Raw genomic sequence first — 19,461 nt, 5'->3', positions numbered from 1 at the left:
GTACCGCCTGGAGACAATGGGTTCCCTCCGGGGGTGTAAGGCCTGGAGGGTAGAGGAATGTTCGGGTACTCCGTCTGATTCAATGAGGAATAAAGAGACTCCAGGTACAGGAGTCGGTCCTTGTAAATTCCCTTGATCAGCAGCAAAGTAATAATTGTAATCCAAATGCTAGATAGCATTGATGACAGCTAGCCAGCCTCCATCCACGAGGCCGGCCCGAGTTGTAATCCTCACGAGGTTGAATCACAAACGACAGTGGAAATCAACGATGCTCTTCTCCGGGTACCACGTTCCAAATCAATATAATCCAACCAGTAATGGTTCTGCAATCGCCGACGCCGATTCTCCTGTGTACATGTCCAACGGTTCTCCGCCTAGGACTCCTCGGGTGTGGGCGACGTATTTAGGCCACACACCCTGGCTAAGTACACTAGCTAAAGACACAACGAACCGCTGGGTAATGCTACACACGAACGAACTGTGGCCGCACGATATACAATAAATGAACGACTATTTACTTCACATTAGATTAGGTCGAACTCGACGTTACTTTACTAAACTATTCGCACGTGGTTCTCAATGCTCTGTTAGACGCAAGGTTGCTCACTTCACTGCACGTTGACTCGTGGTGAAGGTGGGTAAGGTACTGAACGTTCTCTAACGGTGTGCGCACCTTGCGCTGTATTTATACTTAAGTGAATAACTAGTCCCAAACCGCAGTCTTTGTCTGGTATCAATACGCTGACTCCGGGCATGTTCTGACATGCCTGAACTTGTCTTTGAACCTGCCGTTGGGGGCTTGCGCGCTGGCGCCTGGGGGCGCTGTCCAATAGGAGAGCGAATATTACTCTGGTTTGAATGCAGGTAAAGGGATATTCCGTGTATATATATAAACAATATACAAAGTATATCAAACAATAAAGGTAGATTCTCAGTTTAATCTGGCCCTTCACAACAACAAGCAATATATAAACTAACAGGGTATTGCTATTTTCAATGACACCTTTTAAAATACAGGAGAAAAAGAAACGCCACTCCAGTCTTTATATTAGAAAATAACATTAAACTAATTCAGGCACATTGGGTCTACTTTTTGGAGGGTGTACTGTAAAGAGGAACTATAGGGGAAATATATATGCATATGGCAGACAATTTAGGTGACTTTTATGGGGAGCAATAAGCTGCTCAAAATAAATAAGCTATCCCTTTGCATAGCAACCGCCTAGCACTATGTACAGGCATTCAGGAGTACCCATTTCCTTGTAGCTATAAATTATTAAGGAACACACCAACATTATGGGAAATTCACAAGTCTTCTCCAGAGTGCATGCCCAAACCGCGGAACCAATATCCATCTATGCTTTCGGGGGAATCTTCTAGGGGACGGGCCGTAAGTGGCCCCACCATGTTATTGTTCCGCTACTCAAAAGGCGTGTAGGCGAGGTTTAATCTTCTTGACCATTTCTTATTGATCTATTTGTTTATTCGTGTGCTGTAGGATATTGTTATCCAATATAATACAGTTAGTTATTTACATCTATTTATCGACCCGTGTCTTTGATGGCACCGAAGAATGGATGCAGAAAACAAGGATACGTTTTGGTTGTTGACATGCAGCCGTGGCCATGTAACGTAACGATAGAGTTCAGCGGTTAATATAGCAAGTCTGCCTCATGTAGCCTATAGCTATCTATATTCTGTGAAACAATACAAAGCCAAGTAATTGATCCTAGAATCCAGACTGGGGCTGATAAATATGGCATCAGACAGGAGAAACAGCAGAAGTTGGGACTGGGATAGTCCACATTGTCGTGCTCAGCTGGATGAGATCTTCTTCCGCCAGCATGACTACATCCAAGCAGGCAGTCTTGAACACAGGGAGTTCTGGGCCTTTTTTGAACGCTTGTTCCAGAGGTTCAAGACAAAGAAAGAAATGTCTGGATCCAGGGGCAGCAGAAAGGAGGAGGAGGAGGAGGGAGGGAAAGACAGGAGAAAGTCCAGCACTGGGGAGGTTGATCTCGGGCTCCCTAAAGAGTATGACGCTCGTTATCGCATCAATGTGTCTGTGTGCACCAGGGACATCGAGGAACGTCTCGGAAGGTCAGGGCACAGGCAGAGCTCAGCGGGGCCAGGGGCCGAGGAGATCTCAGACTGTCGCCTGGCTCTCCTACACTTCCTGGACTTCAGCCAGAGGCAGAGTTTTGGGAAACTGGCTAAATTACGCAAAGAGCAAGATAATCTTCCCATCTTCCAGTACAGGGATCGGATAGTGGAGCTGGTCCAGAAGCATTCTGTAGTGGTTGTGGCGGGGGACACGGGCTGCGGGAAGTCCACTCAAGTGCCACAGTACCTCCTCTCCTCAGGCTTCAACCACATAGCCTGCACCCAGCCTCGGCGTATTGCGTGTATATCACTTGCCAAGAGGGTCAGCTTCGAGAGTCTCAATCAGTATGGCTCTAAGGTGTGCAAATTATCCTTCTATGTTGTTGATCATTCAATTGTATTATTATTATTCTTTTTTAAATCGCATTCCATCGCATGTTCAGACTCCACCCACAACTGGGTTTAGTGTGCTGTATAGGTTTATTTTATTTTATTTGACTTTTTTTTTTTAAATACAAGATTCCGGAAAACATCAAGGATGCTACACAAAGAAAGTCAAGACTTATTTCCATTGTGGTCCTTGGTCTCAGACAGACGAGCAATACAAAACATGACCACAAATAACAATTTGACAAACTACATAGACATGTACATTTTAAGTGCTGTATAGGTTCCCAATGTCCTATTGTTTACATTTGTGAGAAATCCATGTGGTAGAACTCAATGTGCAGTTGTGATTTTACAGGTGGGCTATCAGATTCGCTTTGAAACCACGCGCACCCCCGTCACCAAGCTGCTGTTTCTGACCGAGGGACTGCTGCTCCGGCAGATCCAGCAGGACGGCACCCTGGCCCAGTACCAGGTGCTCATCGTGGACGAGGTGCATGAGAGGCACCTCCACTGTGACTTCCTCCTCGGGGTCCTTCGCTCTCTGCTGGCCAGCCGGCCGGATCTACGTCTGATTCTGATGTCGGCCACCATCAACATCAAACTCTTCTCCAACTACTTTGGCGGTGCCCCTGTGCTGCAGGTGCCAGGCAGGCTGTTTCCTATACAGGTGGGTAGAGAGGTACATACGTGTGAGAAGCAAAGATTTAGAAGGGATCTGATGTAAATTGATGTCAGTGTCCATGGGCTCCCATGAGAGTAGTTGTTTGTAGTGTGTTCTAGGGCTGGGTATCGCCAATGATTACCCGATTCAATTTCCATTCACTGATTTGATTTCAATTCAATATCGATTAATTTAGGTTTCTGGGAGCCAGTGCCTGCCATTGATGTCAAAAGATTGGTCAATGGAGTTTCTGTAGTAGTTCAGCAATCTAGAGACATCTGCAGGACGAAATAACGTTAGCAAAGAAATCTCCACACATCCACTGAAAAATCTGATAAAAGATTAAATGATCTATCTTAGAATTTTAAGAATCGATTCAAATTGATTTATCTTTTTGGCCCTAGTGCCTTTCTCAATGTATCATCTTCACTCTTTCCGCCTGCTTCTACTAAGGTGATATACCAACCCATTCCCCCGGAGGAGCAGCCATCTCGCTCCGAGAAGCTGGACCCCAGGCCTTACCTGCGGGTCCTGCAGGGCATCGACCAGCGCTACCCCCCAGAGGAGCGGGGAGACCTGCTGCTCTTCCTCAGCGGTGTGGCAGAGATCTCCACCGTCCAGGAGGCCTGCCAGGTCTATGGCACACACACCCAACGCTGGATAGTCCTTCCTCTGCACAGCACCCTCTCGATAGCCCAGCAGGACAAGGTACGCTCATATCTCATAGACGTTTGTTTCTGTTTGAAAAATGTATGCGTCCCCTCTCCCGATATCACTTCCGATTGGTCTGTGAGGATCAGTCCTAACTATAATAGCAGGGCTGGGCGATTAATCGAGTTTCAATTTCAATTACGATTTTGGCTCCCCACATTCATGAAAACAAGATAATCGAGATAAAATTATTATTGTGCCGCATGCCATGTTGCTCTCATTTTGTCGTGTGTGGTAAATGTCGTCCTCATATGATGTTCTCAAATCAATGAGTAATCGTGTTTAATAATTGTATTATATAGACGGTTTAAGTGGAATGATCGGTGCATCGCTAGGTAACAGCTATGACTACACTTGACTTGCTGTTAGGTTTGTTGGTGTCTTTGCTTAATTTGAAAACATGAACCAGAAAAAGTGTTACTTAAAGCTGTACTGTGTACATTTGGGAGGAAAGATTTATCATAGAGCAATAATTAGAAAAGTCATAATTAGGGCTGGGTATCATTTGAACATTTTCGATACTGGTGCCAATACCGTTACCTGGGATTTGTTACTGATACCAAAACGATACTTTTGTGATACCTTACTTTGCTGAGTAATGTGCTGTATTAGCCAATCAGATGCTTTGTTACATTTTGGATTGGTTGAACAAAAGAAATGCCAATCACCAGCCTTATATCTTGGAACAAACATGCTTATTAGCTTGGAGAACAACTACATAGGTATTGAAATATGGTATCAAATGACGAGGCATTTTGAAGCAATTCGATCTGTATTATAAAAGTATCCAATACATTTAAAAAATATCGACACCCAGCCATACACATAATTCCAATCTCATGTCATCATAAATCAAAACAAAATCTTTTGGGATAGTGCTATTGTTGCCATAACTTCAGCTGATGTGTCTTCTGCAGGTGTTTGACATTTCTCCTCCGGGGGTGAGAAAGTGCATCATCTCCACCAATATCGCGGAGACATCCGTCACCATCGACGGAGTCCGCTTTGTCGCCGATTCAGGTATGGAAGGCAGTGGAAGAGAATATAGTTAAAGGGTTATTTCAACAATCTTTAACCTGAATCCTATCGGTCCTATCGCTCTGCTGCATCGGTCTCTCCAGGAAACACGCTGTTTCCTCAGCTATCTTCTTCAGCTTTCCTTGAGTCCGGCCTCTTCTATAGGTGAAAATAGCTGAGGAAACAGTGTCTGCCGTTCACTGGAAGTCTGCTCTCCGTCGGGTGACGCCATCCGGCGAAGTTTTCTCCGTGGTGCGATGCGGCCGACCTCTCGAGACACAGAACACGTTGGTACGTTTATGTCAGATTTGTCCTCCTCACAAGAGATAGATAGATAGATAGATAGATAGATAGATAGATAGATAGATAGATACTTTATTAATCCCCTTGGGGAAATTCAGGTATCCAGTAACAGCTCAGGCAGTTAACAGACAATAGAGCAATAAAAAAGGACAACCAATACAACAAACAAACAATGAAGGTCAGCGCTGAGGTACAAAGTTGTGATGAATTAAATAAATAAATGGTGAGCACTATTGTTACGTCAAATAAAATAAAATTGTTATATAAAATTACAGTATACAAATTTAAAATTAATTTAAAATGAATTGCACATTGCACAATGGGGGGGGGGGCGGACGCGCCCAGGTCATGAGAGAGAGGGGGGGGGGGTCACATGGTGTTGAACAGTCTGATGGCTGTGGGGACAAAGGACAGCCTGAACCGCTCAGTCCGCGAGCGCAGCGATATAAGTCGAACGATAGGATTCAGGTAAAAGAAAATCTGCCAAATGTTCCTTTTAATGTGTCAACTGTTGATCAGTGAGGAAGAAGAATCAGAATCACGTTATTCACCACATGCAGTGAATGTACTGAATTTGCCTCGATACAAAACCCCCACGTACAGTGCAAAGACGGTGCAAGAGACAGTAGACCAAACATAATACCCTGCATATACAATGCATGCATACAGTAATGCAATGTCATCAGTGTAGTATATGCATGGTGGCAGCATTAGAGGAAGTGCAGTGAGAGTCCGGTACTGGGAGGGAGGGAGGGAGGGAGGGAGGGAGGGAGGGAAGGAAGGAAGGAAGGAAGGAAGGAAGGAAGGAAGGAAGGAAGGAAGGAAGGAAGGAAGGAAGGAAGGAAGGAAGGAAGGAAGGAAGGAAGGGGGAAAAAAAAGGGAGTGGACATTGACATAAGGACATCTTGTATCCTCTTTCAGGAAAGGTAAAAGAGATGAGTTTTGACCCCAAGGCCAAGATGCAGCGTCTGCAGGAGTTCTGGATCAGCCGGGCGTCCTCGGAGCAGAGGAAGGGCCGCGCCGGCAGGACGGGGCCAGGAGTCTGTTTCCGGCTCTACGCCGAGTCCGACTACGACGCCTTCGCCCCCTATCCTGTCCCCGAAATCCACAGGGTGGCTCTGGACTCCCTCGTGCTCCAGGTGGGTTCTACAGGACGGTGGTTCTGGAAGGGAGGTTTCACTCTCTCCACCTACAGCATAGATAGTCATGGAATTCTGAATGAAATCACATGTAACAACAAATATCATCTCAGAAAGGGCCCCTGGGACAAAGTCTTATCAAACAGGTGTCCTGTAACCTGTTACGTGTCAATTTGATATATGCTGTATGAAATGCACTAGATATGCATATGCCATGAACCTTCTGTATTTCTGCAGCCTGAGGTCCTGGGGCAGGGAACTCTTGGGACACAAGGCTGGACGTGAAGGGAGACTGAATTGACAACTACTCTTAGAAAACTATGAATGAAATGAAAGTAAACAATTCACTTTTTTTTTTATTATTATCTTTTTCCTCCTTTTTCCATTTCTTCTCCCCTCCCAATGTTAGTCGTTATTCCAATTCCCAACCCCCTTCCTGGTCGTTGCGCACTCTACCCCCTACCGTCTGGGAGGGCGGAGCCTATCGCATGCTTCCTCCGACACATGTGTACCCAGCCTACCACTTCTTTTCACCTGGCAGCGCGGACTCTCACTGAGAGAGTGTAACGTATGGAAGGTCACACTACCTCTCTTAGATCCTTCCCTTGCTGTGCAGGCGCCCCGACCGAACTGTAGGAGTCGCTGTCCACAACGACCCAGACCCACCCACCGGCTTCCCTCCCGCTGACTCTGCCAATCGAGTCAGTATGATGGCCGGCCAAGCCGGAAGCAACGCTGACAGCTGGATTCGATACCAGTGTCTCTTGCGTTGGTGACGAGCGCCTTGTCCGCTGCGCCACCCAGCCGCCAACGATTCACTATTAACACTTTGATTGCCTAAGGCTAAATTCATGATATACCATCCCTTGCCAGCTCTATTTGTCTATGGAAAAGTTCCCCTTCTTTGCAGGGCTATAACTTTTTAAATTCTATTGCTAAATTGCCATTATTAGGGCCCATTCAAGGTCCTATATGCATTGTTCATTGTGTAGCAACGTTAAACTTTTTCATTCACATATTCATAGTAAAATATGGTCTAAAGTATAAGTATGTTTTCATCTCTTTCTGCAGCTTTCTCCAGAACGTGATTTATAGCCCCAAATGCATTATATTGATGATGAAATACAGTTTGGTAGGAATCTGTGCGAGATCAAAAATTTCAATTGGACGTACTTCTAGAAGTTTCTACGTATCATCTGATGATGACCGGATGGGCGGGGGATCGTTTATAATTCCGTGGGCAGCGTTATATCATTCATCTAGTGTGGGTGATATGACCATCAGAGCAGTTTATATCGAACACGTTCAAAAATAACGCTGAATCTTACCGTATCTTCCTCGCGCCGTTGGACGATGAGCGTGGAACTGAAATATTCCTATTATGGGATGTAGAAATACGCTATCTATTTCCAGGTTGTATAATAGTATATACGTCCAAATCATGTTGTTTATCGAGTTATTGGCAACGGATCGCTATGTATTGTGTCGAGATCGAGTCCCGGGACCTATAGAGAGTGCCCGGAAGTAATATGGGTGAATAGCACATCGTCCTAGTAACTTCCTCTTTGGCGATTGCGCCGATCGGCCACCAGATGGCGCTCTTGAACCGCTAGAGGTTTGAGAGGAGCTCAGAACTGTGTGTGAAGGCTGCGGATGGAAAATATGATTCCGATCACAGATTTTTGAAATATTGATATTAAAGACGAGTTACGGCGTCCTCGGCAACTTGAGCATGGCGGGGAAGGACGCCTAAACACGTTTTCGGCACTTAAAGTGTTAACACTTTCAGTGCCGGCCTCCGTTTCCTATTTACCCCGTTACCACCCACTTCAATGATAGCGTTAAAAACGCATAATCTATGTTTTAAATTATGGCTATGTGTCTAATCTGCCCGTCGCTTATCAATGACTTGTTTGCAGTCAACATTGTCGAAACGGATTGTTTTTTAATCTGTTCATATCATTTTTATAGCATTTCGAAAAGCTATTCCGTCATAAACGGCATTTATTGGAATATTCTCGAATACACTAGACACGTTGTCATTTGTCGGCCTATTTATGAATCGTTTTCAAATAAACGCTAGATTATCGATAGTATATGTGTACTTATGCACAATATAGAAGCGAGCTGAGAAATCGATTCTCTTATTTCCTCAACAGCACACACACACACACACATATACACACATACGGGACACGCTGAGATATAGGTCAAAACAGCTCCGATTACCCCAAGACTGGTAACATAGATTCCTTACCTTAGATCAGATGTTCTCCAAAAAGATTATTCCAATTCAATTGATTTTGAAGTCACTGGTTATTTTAAGACCTTTGCATATAAAGAGGGTGTCCTCATCTGTACCGGCAGTATATATCAAGCAATGCTGCCCTACAAAGGTAAAACCTTCATTACGGTTTACCTTTTTACAGCAGAATACCCCTCTACATGTGTATTGTATACCACTATATCTGTACCCATTTACATGTGTATTGTATACCACTATATCTGCACCCCTCTACATGTGTATTGTATACCACTATATCTGCACTCCTCTACATGTGTATTGTATACCACTATATCTGCACCCCTCTACATGTGTATTGTATACCACTATATCTGCACCCCTCTACATGTGTATTGTATACCACTATATCTGCACCCCTCTACATGTGTATTGTATACCACTATATCTGCACCCCTCTACATGTGTATTTATACCACTATATCTGCACCCCTCTACATGTGTATTGTATACCACTATATCTGCACCCCTCTACATGTGTATTTATACCACTATATCTTCACCCCTCTACATGTGTATTGTATACCACTATATCTGCACCCCTCTACATGTGTATTTATACCACTACCCCTCTATATGTGTATTTACACCACTATATCTGTATCCCTCTAAATGTGTATGTACTAGGGCTGACCCAGATTAGTCGACTAATCGATTGAAAGGAGCCGTAGTCGACTGCCAACCTCTTAGTAAAACAAATATATATTATATATGTATTATCATTCTTTCCAAAAGCAAAGAGGCCTAGAAGCGTGGCTAGCGCTAATGGCGCGCATACCAGCGAGGCTAACTGCCTAAGAAAACACTGAAGGCACTGAAAGAGGATTTCACCCATCTAATGAACACACTAGAGTAGACAAATATCAAGATGTATCCATCAGTGGACCAATTGCATGCTTTAGCAGAGGACAAGGAACTTTCAGTTGACTCCTTCAGACATTAAGCACCCCCCACAGCCCAAATGTAATAAAAATAATAATAATAATAAATAAGTATACTTAAAAAAAATTCAAAAGAAATTGCATTCAGGGGGGTAGTCGACTAATGGCCAATTTCGGCCAATCAAATTAGACTATCCAAATCCTTAGTCGGGGACAGTCTTAGTATGTACTAATACTACTATATCAGTACTGTTCTACAAAGGCAAACTATAGTAAATGAGGTTAAGGCTTTTTTAGGGCAGAATGGGTATACATTTTTGGATGTTTTATCCAAAATGGATGCCTAGGTTTCTGGGATGAAACCCCGGCCTCACGTGTCACGTCTTGTATGCCTCTCTTGTCCCTTGCAGATGAAGAGTATGAGCCTTGGTGATCCGATGTCTTTTGTATTCATCGATCCTCCTCCCGCTGCTAGCATCCAGACCGCAGTGACTTACCTGAAGGAGCAGGGGGCGCTAGACAGTCGTAGTGAACTCACCTCCATCGGAAGACTGCTGGCCCAGTTGCCAGTGGATGTGGTGATCGGTACGTCTCTGCCTTGTTTTCTTTTAGTGCCACATCTAATGAGTATCTGCAGAGCCGCAGAGCCAGGCTGGACGGGTATAAGTGGTCTGGACAAGTAGTTGCGAATGGGGGGGGGGGGGGGGGGGGGGGTTCGTCTCGTTTACATAGGTACATTATACATAGACAGTAATGTTACATCTAGACATGTAATAATAGAGTAAACTTGTACCCATACAGTGTTACATCTAGACATACCAGATCTAGTAATAATAGAGTAAACTTAACTTTCGTCTCAGTAACAATGTTCATAAAGTGTTGAGTGCTACAGTGTAGGTTAGTTTATTAGGACAATTCCACCATTGTGGGGCAAGGACTAAGAATAGGCGACTTCTCTTTGATGACCCTCCCGGAGCTTGGATAGGAGTAGGAATAAACTGTACATATACAGCACTGTTTGAACCTGGCACACAACATACTTCACATGTCATTTTTCTTTTTGTGGAGACGAAGATGATGAGTACCGGTCTTCTCCTCAGACATAAAATCAGTTTTTCAATACAAGTACGACTCAAGACACAGAACATTAGTATGCAAAATAAAAAATGAACACAGATTTTGAGTGTGAATGAAAACTTTATTGCAACAAGATTGCAGAATGGGTACAATACAGTACGGCTCAATACACACAATTGTTAAGGGGATGCAGACCAGAGAAAGAAGTTTTGTCTTGTCTTCTCGTACTGAAAACGTGACTGTTAGCACAGAGACGGCTGCAGTTACACACAGGGTCAGTTTCGCTTTTCAGAACGCAACGTAATGGCAGGCAAGTTGCCCAGTCCACACGAGCGCTGGATTTAATATAACCATGATTGTATGTGCGCAGTTGCACTGTTCGGCCACACACAACCGGGTGTAGTAGGACTGCTATCTTTACTAAATATAAACTTGCAAGTGCATGGTGTGTATAGGACTGCTATCTTTACTAAATATGTAAAAATGTAAGTACCTATTTTGGACATTGGGTGTGTTGCTTATCAAGGCCACCACAGACCACCTGTGCAATCGAATTTAATTAGCTAACTGGCTCTCTCTTTCTCTCTCTGCTCTCTCTGCTATCTTTACTAAATATAAACGTGCAAGTATACATGGTGTAGTAGGACTGCTATCTTTACTAAATATAAACTTGCATGGTGGAATTGTCCTAATAAACTAACCTACACTGTAGCACTCAACACTTTATGAACATTGTTACTGAGACGAAAGTTAAGTTTACTCTATTATTACTAGATCTGGTATGTCTAGATGTAACACTGTATGGGTACAAGTTTACTCTATTATTACATGTCTAGATGTAACATTACTGTCTATGTATAATGTACCTATGTAAACGAGACGAACCCCGCCCCCCCCCCCCCCCCCCCCCATTCGCAACTACTTGTCCAGACCACTTATACTTGTCCAGACCACTTATACCCGTCCAGCCTGGCTCTGCGGCTCTGCAGATACCCCCTATTGCATCTAATGAATAAGTTAAAAGTGCTGTAGATAACATTCAGCCACTAGATGTCGCACTAGAGCACCAGCAAGTCATTTATTCAGGTGCATTATCAGGTGCATTCTACGTGGGGAAATGGGAAGTAGGGAGGGGATACATGCATGCAACCTGTAAACAACCTTAATTTTGCCCGCCAACATTATAAATTCATTCATCAATAATATTCTTTGGGCAAATGTAATACTTTTATTCTGCACCTTTCTAATTGCTCTGTGGATGTAATATTTTTTTTAATGATTACTCTGCATAAAATGTTATCTATAGCACCTTTAAGTTGTGTGTGTTGGTGATATCATTACTGTAGTTGGGTTTTTGGAACTGCAGCTACAAGTGCAACCTCACAGTGCAGTGTGAGTGTTCTGAGGAAACACATTGAAATATCATACCATTCACACTATTCCACCTGAGACACCTCGGTCGACAAACAACATTGTAATCAACTGCCTCATTAAATACCAACCGTGGCTAATGAGCTGTGGCGTTGCGTCATATTGGTTGTCAAAATGCGTGATGAGAATAAGGCTATGAATGGACATATTTACACATGTATTCCCAAATCACCCTGTGCACTGTTGAAATGGATTCAAGTGCATGCACCAACAAAACAAAATTCCACAATTGTGTACAACTATAGAGATAATTTTATGCATACTGGTCAGTTTATATATCGGAGGTTTGGATAAATTAGATTCTTCTGTGTATGATTCTCATGGAATTATTTGTTTTGACTTGTGTGTGTCTCTGTGTGTGTGTGTCTGTGTGTGTATCTGTGTGTGTGTGTGTGTGTGTGCTCAGGGAAGATGCTGGTTCTGGGCTCCGTGTTCAACCTGGTGGAGCCAGTGTTGACAGTAGCAGCCGCCCTGAGTGTCCAGTCACCCTTCCTGCGCAGCGCGCAGCACAACCCAGACTGTGCCACCGCCCGCCAGCCCCTGCACAGCAACCACGGAGACCCCTTCACGCTTCTCAACACCTTCAACGCCTGGGTGGAGGTCAGCAGGAGAGACATGTTATCGTTAGCCTACTGCTACACACACACACACACACAAACACAAACATAGTTAAAGGCTTCCTTGGATCTGTGGAACATGTTTCTTGTGTTTTCTGCAAAGAAACTAGTCTAAATCGACATGTTTCTTCCTTTGGACACACTGGTTCTTGTGGGTACACGACACGCCACATTTTAAATTATTTATTTCCTTCCCTGCCTGGCTACCCCACACCCAAGAGTGAAAAATGTTTACAAACTGGACAGTACATCAGTTAAGCAGTGTTCCTGGCTCCAAAAGGCACAGCAAATGTATTACTCAAAGCTAATTCATTGCCTGCCCCCCCTTGTGATATCATAAAGGGCAACTCTGAACAGCTAGTTAATCTGAAGATTTCAAACCCTGGCCAAACCACAAGGAGTACCTATGACATTCTTCCCCAGTGTCTAAATATCATTACAGACTGACTAATCCATACAAAGACCAAGCAAAACCATTATCATTAATATGTCCCCTTTACGAATTTGTCTCCAGGAAGCTGATACTCTGTAGTTGTGACTTCATCAGGTGAAGGGAGAGAGAGGAGGAGGCTCCAGGAAGTGGTGCAGGAGAAGAGGCCTGGAGGAGCAGCGCTTGTACGAGATGGTCAACCTACGAAGACAGTTCAAGGTAGGGTCAAGACGGCCTGCAAAGGTTCATGAACTACTCATAAGTAGGCGTGTCTCTGTGAACACCCCTTTTTTTATCATAATTATGCCTTGCCTCTGGTTAATAGGATTTACTGAAGAGCCACGGCCTCCTGGAGTCGGAGCTCAGTGCTCCCTCCGGTGGTGACCGAGGGCAGCGCAGGGAGAGGCTGAATGAGAGGAGGAAGCTGCATCAGCTGAAGAGGGACCATGACCTGCAGGAGGGAGGCAGGCGGAAGGTTCTCAGGATGGAGGAGGGCCTAGAGGGAGAGGGGTCGTCTGGGTCAGACGCCGAAGACCCCACCAGAGCCAAGAAGGGCAAGGACGGTTCAGGACAGAATACGGACATACAGGTGAGGTCAGAATATGGACGTACAGGTGAGGTCAGAATATGGACGTACAGGTGAGGTCAGAATATGGATGTACAGGTGAGGTCAGAATATGCATGTACAGGTGAGGTCAGAATATGGACGTACAGGTGAGGTCAGAATATGGACGTACAGGTGAGGTCAGAATATGGACATACAGGTGAGGTCAGAATATGGACGTACAGGTGAGGTCAGAATATGCACGTACAGGTGAGGTCAGAATATGGACGTACAGGTGAGGTCAGAATATGGAAGTACAGGTGAGGTCAGAATATGGACGTACAGGTGAGGTCAGAATATGGAAGTACAGGTGAGGTCAGAATATGGACATACAGGTGAGGTCAGAATATGGACGTACAGGTGAGGTCAGAATATGCACGTACAGGTGAGGTCAGAATATGCACGTACAGGTGAGGTCAGAATATGGACGTACAGGTGAGGTCAGAATATGGATTTAGAGGTGATTTCAGAATACGCAATTAACGCAAGATTAACCTCATTGGTCGCCAAAAACGAGTATACTCGTGTTTCGTCGCCAGCGCTTGAGTGCCAAAAATCCATACCGGGCATATCTCCCAATCAGTTGATTGTAAAATGAGACATGGCTCAGGTTACCATCCTCATACCATCCTCATGCTGCTAAACAGCCCACCTGCTAACGAAGGGGGATGACGTCTGCCCACTCTGTGGCCCTGCTCGTCCTCCGAATGTATGGGGGAAAAACAGTGGTACAATGGTACGTTTTCTTCCCGACTCATGAGTGGTTGGATGGCGAGTGGAGACTTAGACTGAGAACCCACATCTCTGATCATCTTCATTATGAATTGAAAATGGGGGACCCTGATGTAAACAAGACTGGCCTGTTCTGCCTCCCTACAATCAACGTATTGGAAATTGGAAGTCAGTGCATTTGGTTCTGGGTGTTTTACGACGCTGCCGTTAGGATCCTGCACGTCCTAGATCTGTCGGATGTTTTATGTGTACAGATAGGAAGGAGGGCATCTCCTCCAGACAGACAATCGGGCTTTGCTCTCACTAAGGAATTTGTCAGCCTGAAGGCTCCTTACATTCCCAGGAGGCTCTGTGGGAGGGCTTGTCATAACCCAGAGACTCCAAAGAGGAAATAATGGGGCAGGCCTGTCGTCACAGGGGGGGTTCCCCACCCAGTGGATGGGCCATGGTATGGTATGGTATGGTTTATTTCTTAATCCCAGAGGGGAAACATGGTTTGCCACCAGAGCGAATACACATATACAAACATGAAAGAAACAGTTACATGATACAATACACTACAGGATACACAACACAATAGGAGAGCCTCTTAACAGTGCTATCGGTGTTCGTTAAAATTGTTTACCGCAGCAGGAACAAAGGACCTTCTCAATCGCTCAGTAGAGCATTGAGGCATCAACAATCTATTACTAGGGCGGCTACGTGGTGCAGTGGGCAAGGCACTCACCACGAATACTGGAGACGCTGGGTTCGCCTGTTCGAGCCCAGCGCTCCACATTGCTTTCAGTTTAGCTGGTCGTCCGTACTAATACACATTGGCAGTATTATGGGGTGGGAAACTGATGGGTGGGGATCGGGCGTTGTGGACAGCGACTCCTACAGGTCGGTTGGTGCGCCTGCGCAGTAGAATCAGGAAGCGATGGGGGCGGCGCCCCTCTAAAGCGCAGACCCCTGACGCTGAAAGATCGCGCCACGCAGGTGAAAAAGATGCGACTGCTGTTACCTCGGGTATCGGAGGGGACTCGTGCTATGTATGACTTAGTCCACATTGCAGCCGGCTTGTGGGAGGCAAGAAACGGCGTTCGAGACGGGAGGGTTGAATTGGATGATACGAAATTGGGATGGGAGAAAATATAGAAAATGGGAGAAAAAGTGGATCCAAAAAAAAAACAATCTATTACTAAATGAGCTTCGCAGAGCATCGAAAATACTAAACAGTGGGTGGCCTACAAAAGATAAAATGGTGTTCAGTTTAGTCCTGGTTCGCTTGGTTATGGTGATCTCCAGGGAATCAGCCAGCCTTTTTAATGATTTTATTTATACGTTTTTTGTCCGAAACAGTGATGCTGCCCCCCCCCCCCCCCAGCAGAGAACTGCATTAAACAGGACACTAGCCAGGATACCGTGGTAGAATACATGGAGAAGTGACCTGCTGATGTCGAAAGAACGAAGTTTTCTCAGATGAAAGAGCCGAGACTGGGCTTTTTGGACACAGAATATGTGTTCTGCTTCCAGTCCAGCTTACCGTCCAGGTGAACGCCAAGGTATCTATAGGACTGGACTATTTCAACCTCCTGCCCCCTAATGATGACAGGAGAGACATTCACCTTCTTCATACTGAAGTTGATGACCAACTCCTTGGTTTTTCCGATGTTTAATTCCAAGAAGTTGGCATCGCACCAGTGGACAAATGAATCAATCTCCTTTTTATAGGCCCGGTCATCGCCTTTGTTGATGAGACCGATCAGAGCAGTATCGTAATTTTCTTTTTGCATATGGCACATGGCCTCGCTATGTCTGCAGTCCGCAGTATAAAGAACAAAGAGGAGGGGCGCCAAAACTGTTCCCTGGGGGGCTCCAGTTTTTGTCCAGATGACATCCAATACTATGTCATCCAGCCTGACAAACTGAGGTTGAGGAACAAGATATTTCATGCACCAAGAGATGGTTGAGTTGTGCAGTTTAAGCTGAATCATTTTGTTTGCTATGATATGTGGCTGGATTGTATTGAAGCCAAGGTGCTAGAAAAATCAAAGAACATTACCCTAACAGAGCTGGCAGGCGATTCAAGGTGGCTATACATTTGGTGCAACATAAAAATCTGTGCATCGTCGACTCCTACACTCTTCCTATATGCAAATTGCAAGGGGTCTAAATAAGGTGCCACCTGCTCCCTGAGGTGGCCCAGCACAACCCTTTCAAAACATTTCATGATGTGACATGTCAGAGCAATAGGTCTCAGGTTAGTGAGGCTATTACGCACATTGTTCTTTTTAGGAATAGGCACAAGACATGATGTTAACCACATTACAGGAAGAGCAGATGAAGACAAAGATAGAGAAAAAATAGAATGAAAAACATGGCACAACTGGTCAGCACAGACCTTGAGGGTGCGTGGATAAATACCATCAGGCCCGGGGCCCTTGTTTACCTTTATGCGCTTAAACTCCTGACGAACCTCTTCAATAGAGGTTCAATCGACTAATCTGTCTTATTTTTTCGATTAGTCGACTAATCTAACGATTCTTTTTGTCATTTGATTAGTCGACTAATCTAACGATTATTTTTGTCACACCCTCAATCTCTGCTTCCTGTGGGCATGGCTCCTTCTCCAATGCATGTTTTACCTCACATGCTCAAGTCTGCACACCTGTGAATGTCACCCTGTTGTCCAGTCCCTCTGCCTTAGCAGTTAACTTAACATAACATGATGATCCCATAGCAAATTAAAATAATGACTCATGAAACATTTGAATTTGGATCTTAAGCAACTTTAAATCAAAATGTATTTGAACAATACAACAATCACTCATAACAAGATAAATAAATTAAATAATACAAATTAAAGTGGAAGTGTTTAAATAACTAAAAAAATATATATAGCAGACTTCTTAGCTTAACATCCCAGGGAACTAATGGGATAACTGGGGATGTTGTTTGCTCCTGACAAGAGTCTCAAAGTCTGGGGTGATGGTAGACAAAGCAACTCTGAGGTCATGCTCAATGTCCAATCTGTTCCTCTGCTTTGTCTTCAGTTGGACCAGAGCTGAGAAGCCACTTTCACAAAGATAGGTAGTGCAAAAAAAAAAGAGAAAAAAAAAATATAGCTCTTCTTAACGTTCGTGTAGAACAAATCGAGTGTTCGGTCACCCCGTGTAGGGCACTTAACAAACTGCTTGAAGGATGGCAGAGTGGAGGACAATGTACAGTTATTAAAATCTCAGTTTATTATCACGAGCGCATCAGGCGAGGCGCGCTGCAGGTCATGTGTGACTCGGGATATTGACTCGGTAGCAAGCTTCGCGTTGGCAGTTGGAGGGATGTAAACCACCAGCACAATAACATGACTGATCTCTCTCGGGAGATAATACGGGCGGCAACTCACCGCAAGCAGCTCAATGTTCGGATCACAGGCTTTCTCCTTCACCGTGACATGGGAAGGATGACACCACTGGTCATTAGAGTACAAGAAAACGCCCCCACCTTGTTTCTTGCCGGTCCTTTCAAAGTCTCTGTCCATCCGATGTAACGAGAAGCCATCCATTTTCACATGGGATTCGGGAATTTAATCCGAAAGCCAGCTCTCTGTGAAGCACAGCAGGCTGGACTGTCGGTATAAGCGATCAAACTTGATAAGAGCTGACAGCTCATCCACTTTGTTGACTAGTAATGAGCGGATATTGCCCATAATAACAGACGGGAGCACAGGTTTAAAACCCCGCCGTCTCGTCCTGATTCGGGATCCTCTGCAACCCCTCTTCCTCCGCTTCACATGGGGTACAGGTACCGATGAGTCGCCATCGGGAAGTAGGCCGCCTAGTCTGCCCGTTAATAGATCAGTGCCGGCCATTTAACATTGAAAACCCTGTTGAGTGCCAGCATCCACTTCAATGATAGCGTTAAAAACGCATAATCTATGTTTTAAATTATGGCTATGTGTCTAATCTGCCCGTCGCTTATCAATGACTTGTTTGCAGTCAACATTGTCGAAACGGATTGTTTTTTAATCTGTTCATATCCTTTTTATAGAATTTCGAAAAGCTATCGTTCTCTCGAAAATTTTCGGAAAATAGAACGATTCCCCCATAAACGGCATTTATTGGAATATTCTTGAATACACTAGACACGTTGTCATTTGTCGGCCTATTTATGAATCGTTTTCAAATAAACGCTAGATTATCGATAGTATATGTGTACTTATGCACGCTATAGAAGCGGGCTGAAAAATCTATTCTCTCATTTCCTCAACATCACACACATACACACACACGGCAAATGCTGATATCTCAGTGAATACAGCTCTGATTATCCTAAAACTGGTAACATAGACTCCTTACCTTAGATCAGATGTTCTCCAAAAAGATTATTCCAATTCCTGATCGCCATTCCAAATATCGATCGCGTTTATTGATTGATTATTGGCTGCTGTAAATATATATTCCACGCTGCTTTCCAACTCACAATCACTTCCCTCATCATCAGACGGCTCGCCAGCATAATGGAGCCAGTTGGCTCCCCCCACAGGGATCCAGCAGTATAATCGAATGGCCTGGGAGACTCGGTTGATGAAATATGAATTCAGATCGCTATTAAAAAAAAAAAAAAAAACGACAATTTGCGTCGTCGGCACTCAACAGGGGGCATGATAAGACGACAATACACGTCGCTGGCACTCAAAGTGTTAAAGGAGGCCGAAGCTGCAGCAGCTCCAGCCGGCTGTAGGTGATGATGGGTGGAGCAGCTGATCCACTGACATGTAGTGCTTGATTAGCTCTCCGAGCGAATATCACCCAAAAGCACAAAAGACACCCCAAAGCACGAATAAGAGCAGCCATGATTGAGATATAACTAGCACAGGTAGCCCTGAGTGAAGAGGTGTCAAAAAAAGAAAAAACAACTATAAACACATAAAACAAACAAAGCAGAACTTTCAGACGCAGAACATTCAGATGCTCAGGTGACAGAGTCGCACGCACAGGGTGCGGCATCAGGGGAGCTGCCATTGAGGAGCTGCTCTCGGGCAGTCAGTCCCTCTAGCGCCCCCTGTAATTTACGGCCAAACG

At 44.6% G+C, this 19,461-nt stretch overlaps 1 protein-coding gene across 1 annotated transcript in view; it reads left to right on the top strand.

The window, feature by feature from the left end:
* The first annotated feature begins 1,459 nt into the window (after nucleotides 1-1,459).
* The window catches only part of dhx34 (DEAH (Asp-Glu-Ala-His) box polypeptide 34), a 30,685-nt gene continuing 12,683 nt past the window's right edge, over nucleotides 1,460-19,461 (top strand). Inside the window, exons 1-9 of the mRNA XM_084325524.1 lie at nucleotides 1,460-2,461; nucleotides 2,849-3,160; nucleotides 3,608-3,862; nucleotides 4,783-4,885; nucleotides 6,107-6,324; nucleotides 9,918-10,092; nucleotides 12,422-12,615; nucleotides 13,180-13,281; nucleotides 13,388-13,651. Coding sequence (XP_084181650.1) covers nucleotides 1,757-2,461; nucleotides 2,849-3,160; nucleotides 3,608-3,862; nucleotides 4,783-4,885; nucleotides 6,107-6,324; nucleotides 9,918-10,092; nucleotides 12,422-12,615; nucleotides 13,180-13,281; nucleotides 13,388-13,651 — 2,328 coding nt within the window. The 5' untranslated portion in view covers nucleotides 1,460-1,756. The remainder of the gene's footprint in view (nucleotides 2,462-2,848; nucleotides 3,161-3,607; nucleotides 3,863-4,782; nucleotides 4,886-6,106; nucleotides 6,325-9,917; nucleotides 10,093-12,421; nucleotides 12,616-13,179; nucleotides 13,282-13,387; nucleotides 13,652-19,461) is intronic.

The sequence above is a fragment of the Notolepis coatsorum genome, assembly GCF_963971535.1.
Source record: "Notolepis coatsorum genome assembly, chromosome: 1".
NCBI lineage: Eukaryota > Metazoa > Chordata > Actinopteri > Aulopiformes > Paralepididae > Notolepis > Notolepis coatsorum.
Note: the sequence above shows the minus strand (reverse complement) of the source record. Positions and strands in the feature narration are given on the sequence as shown.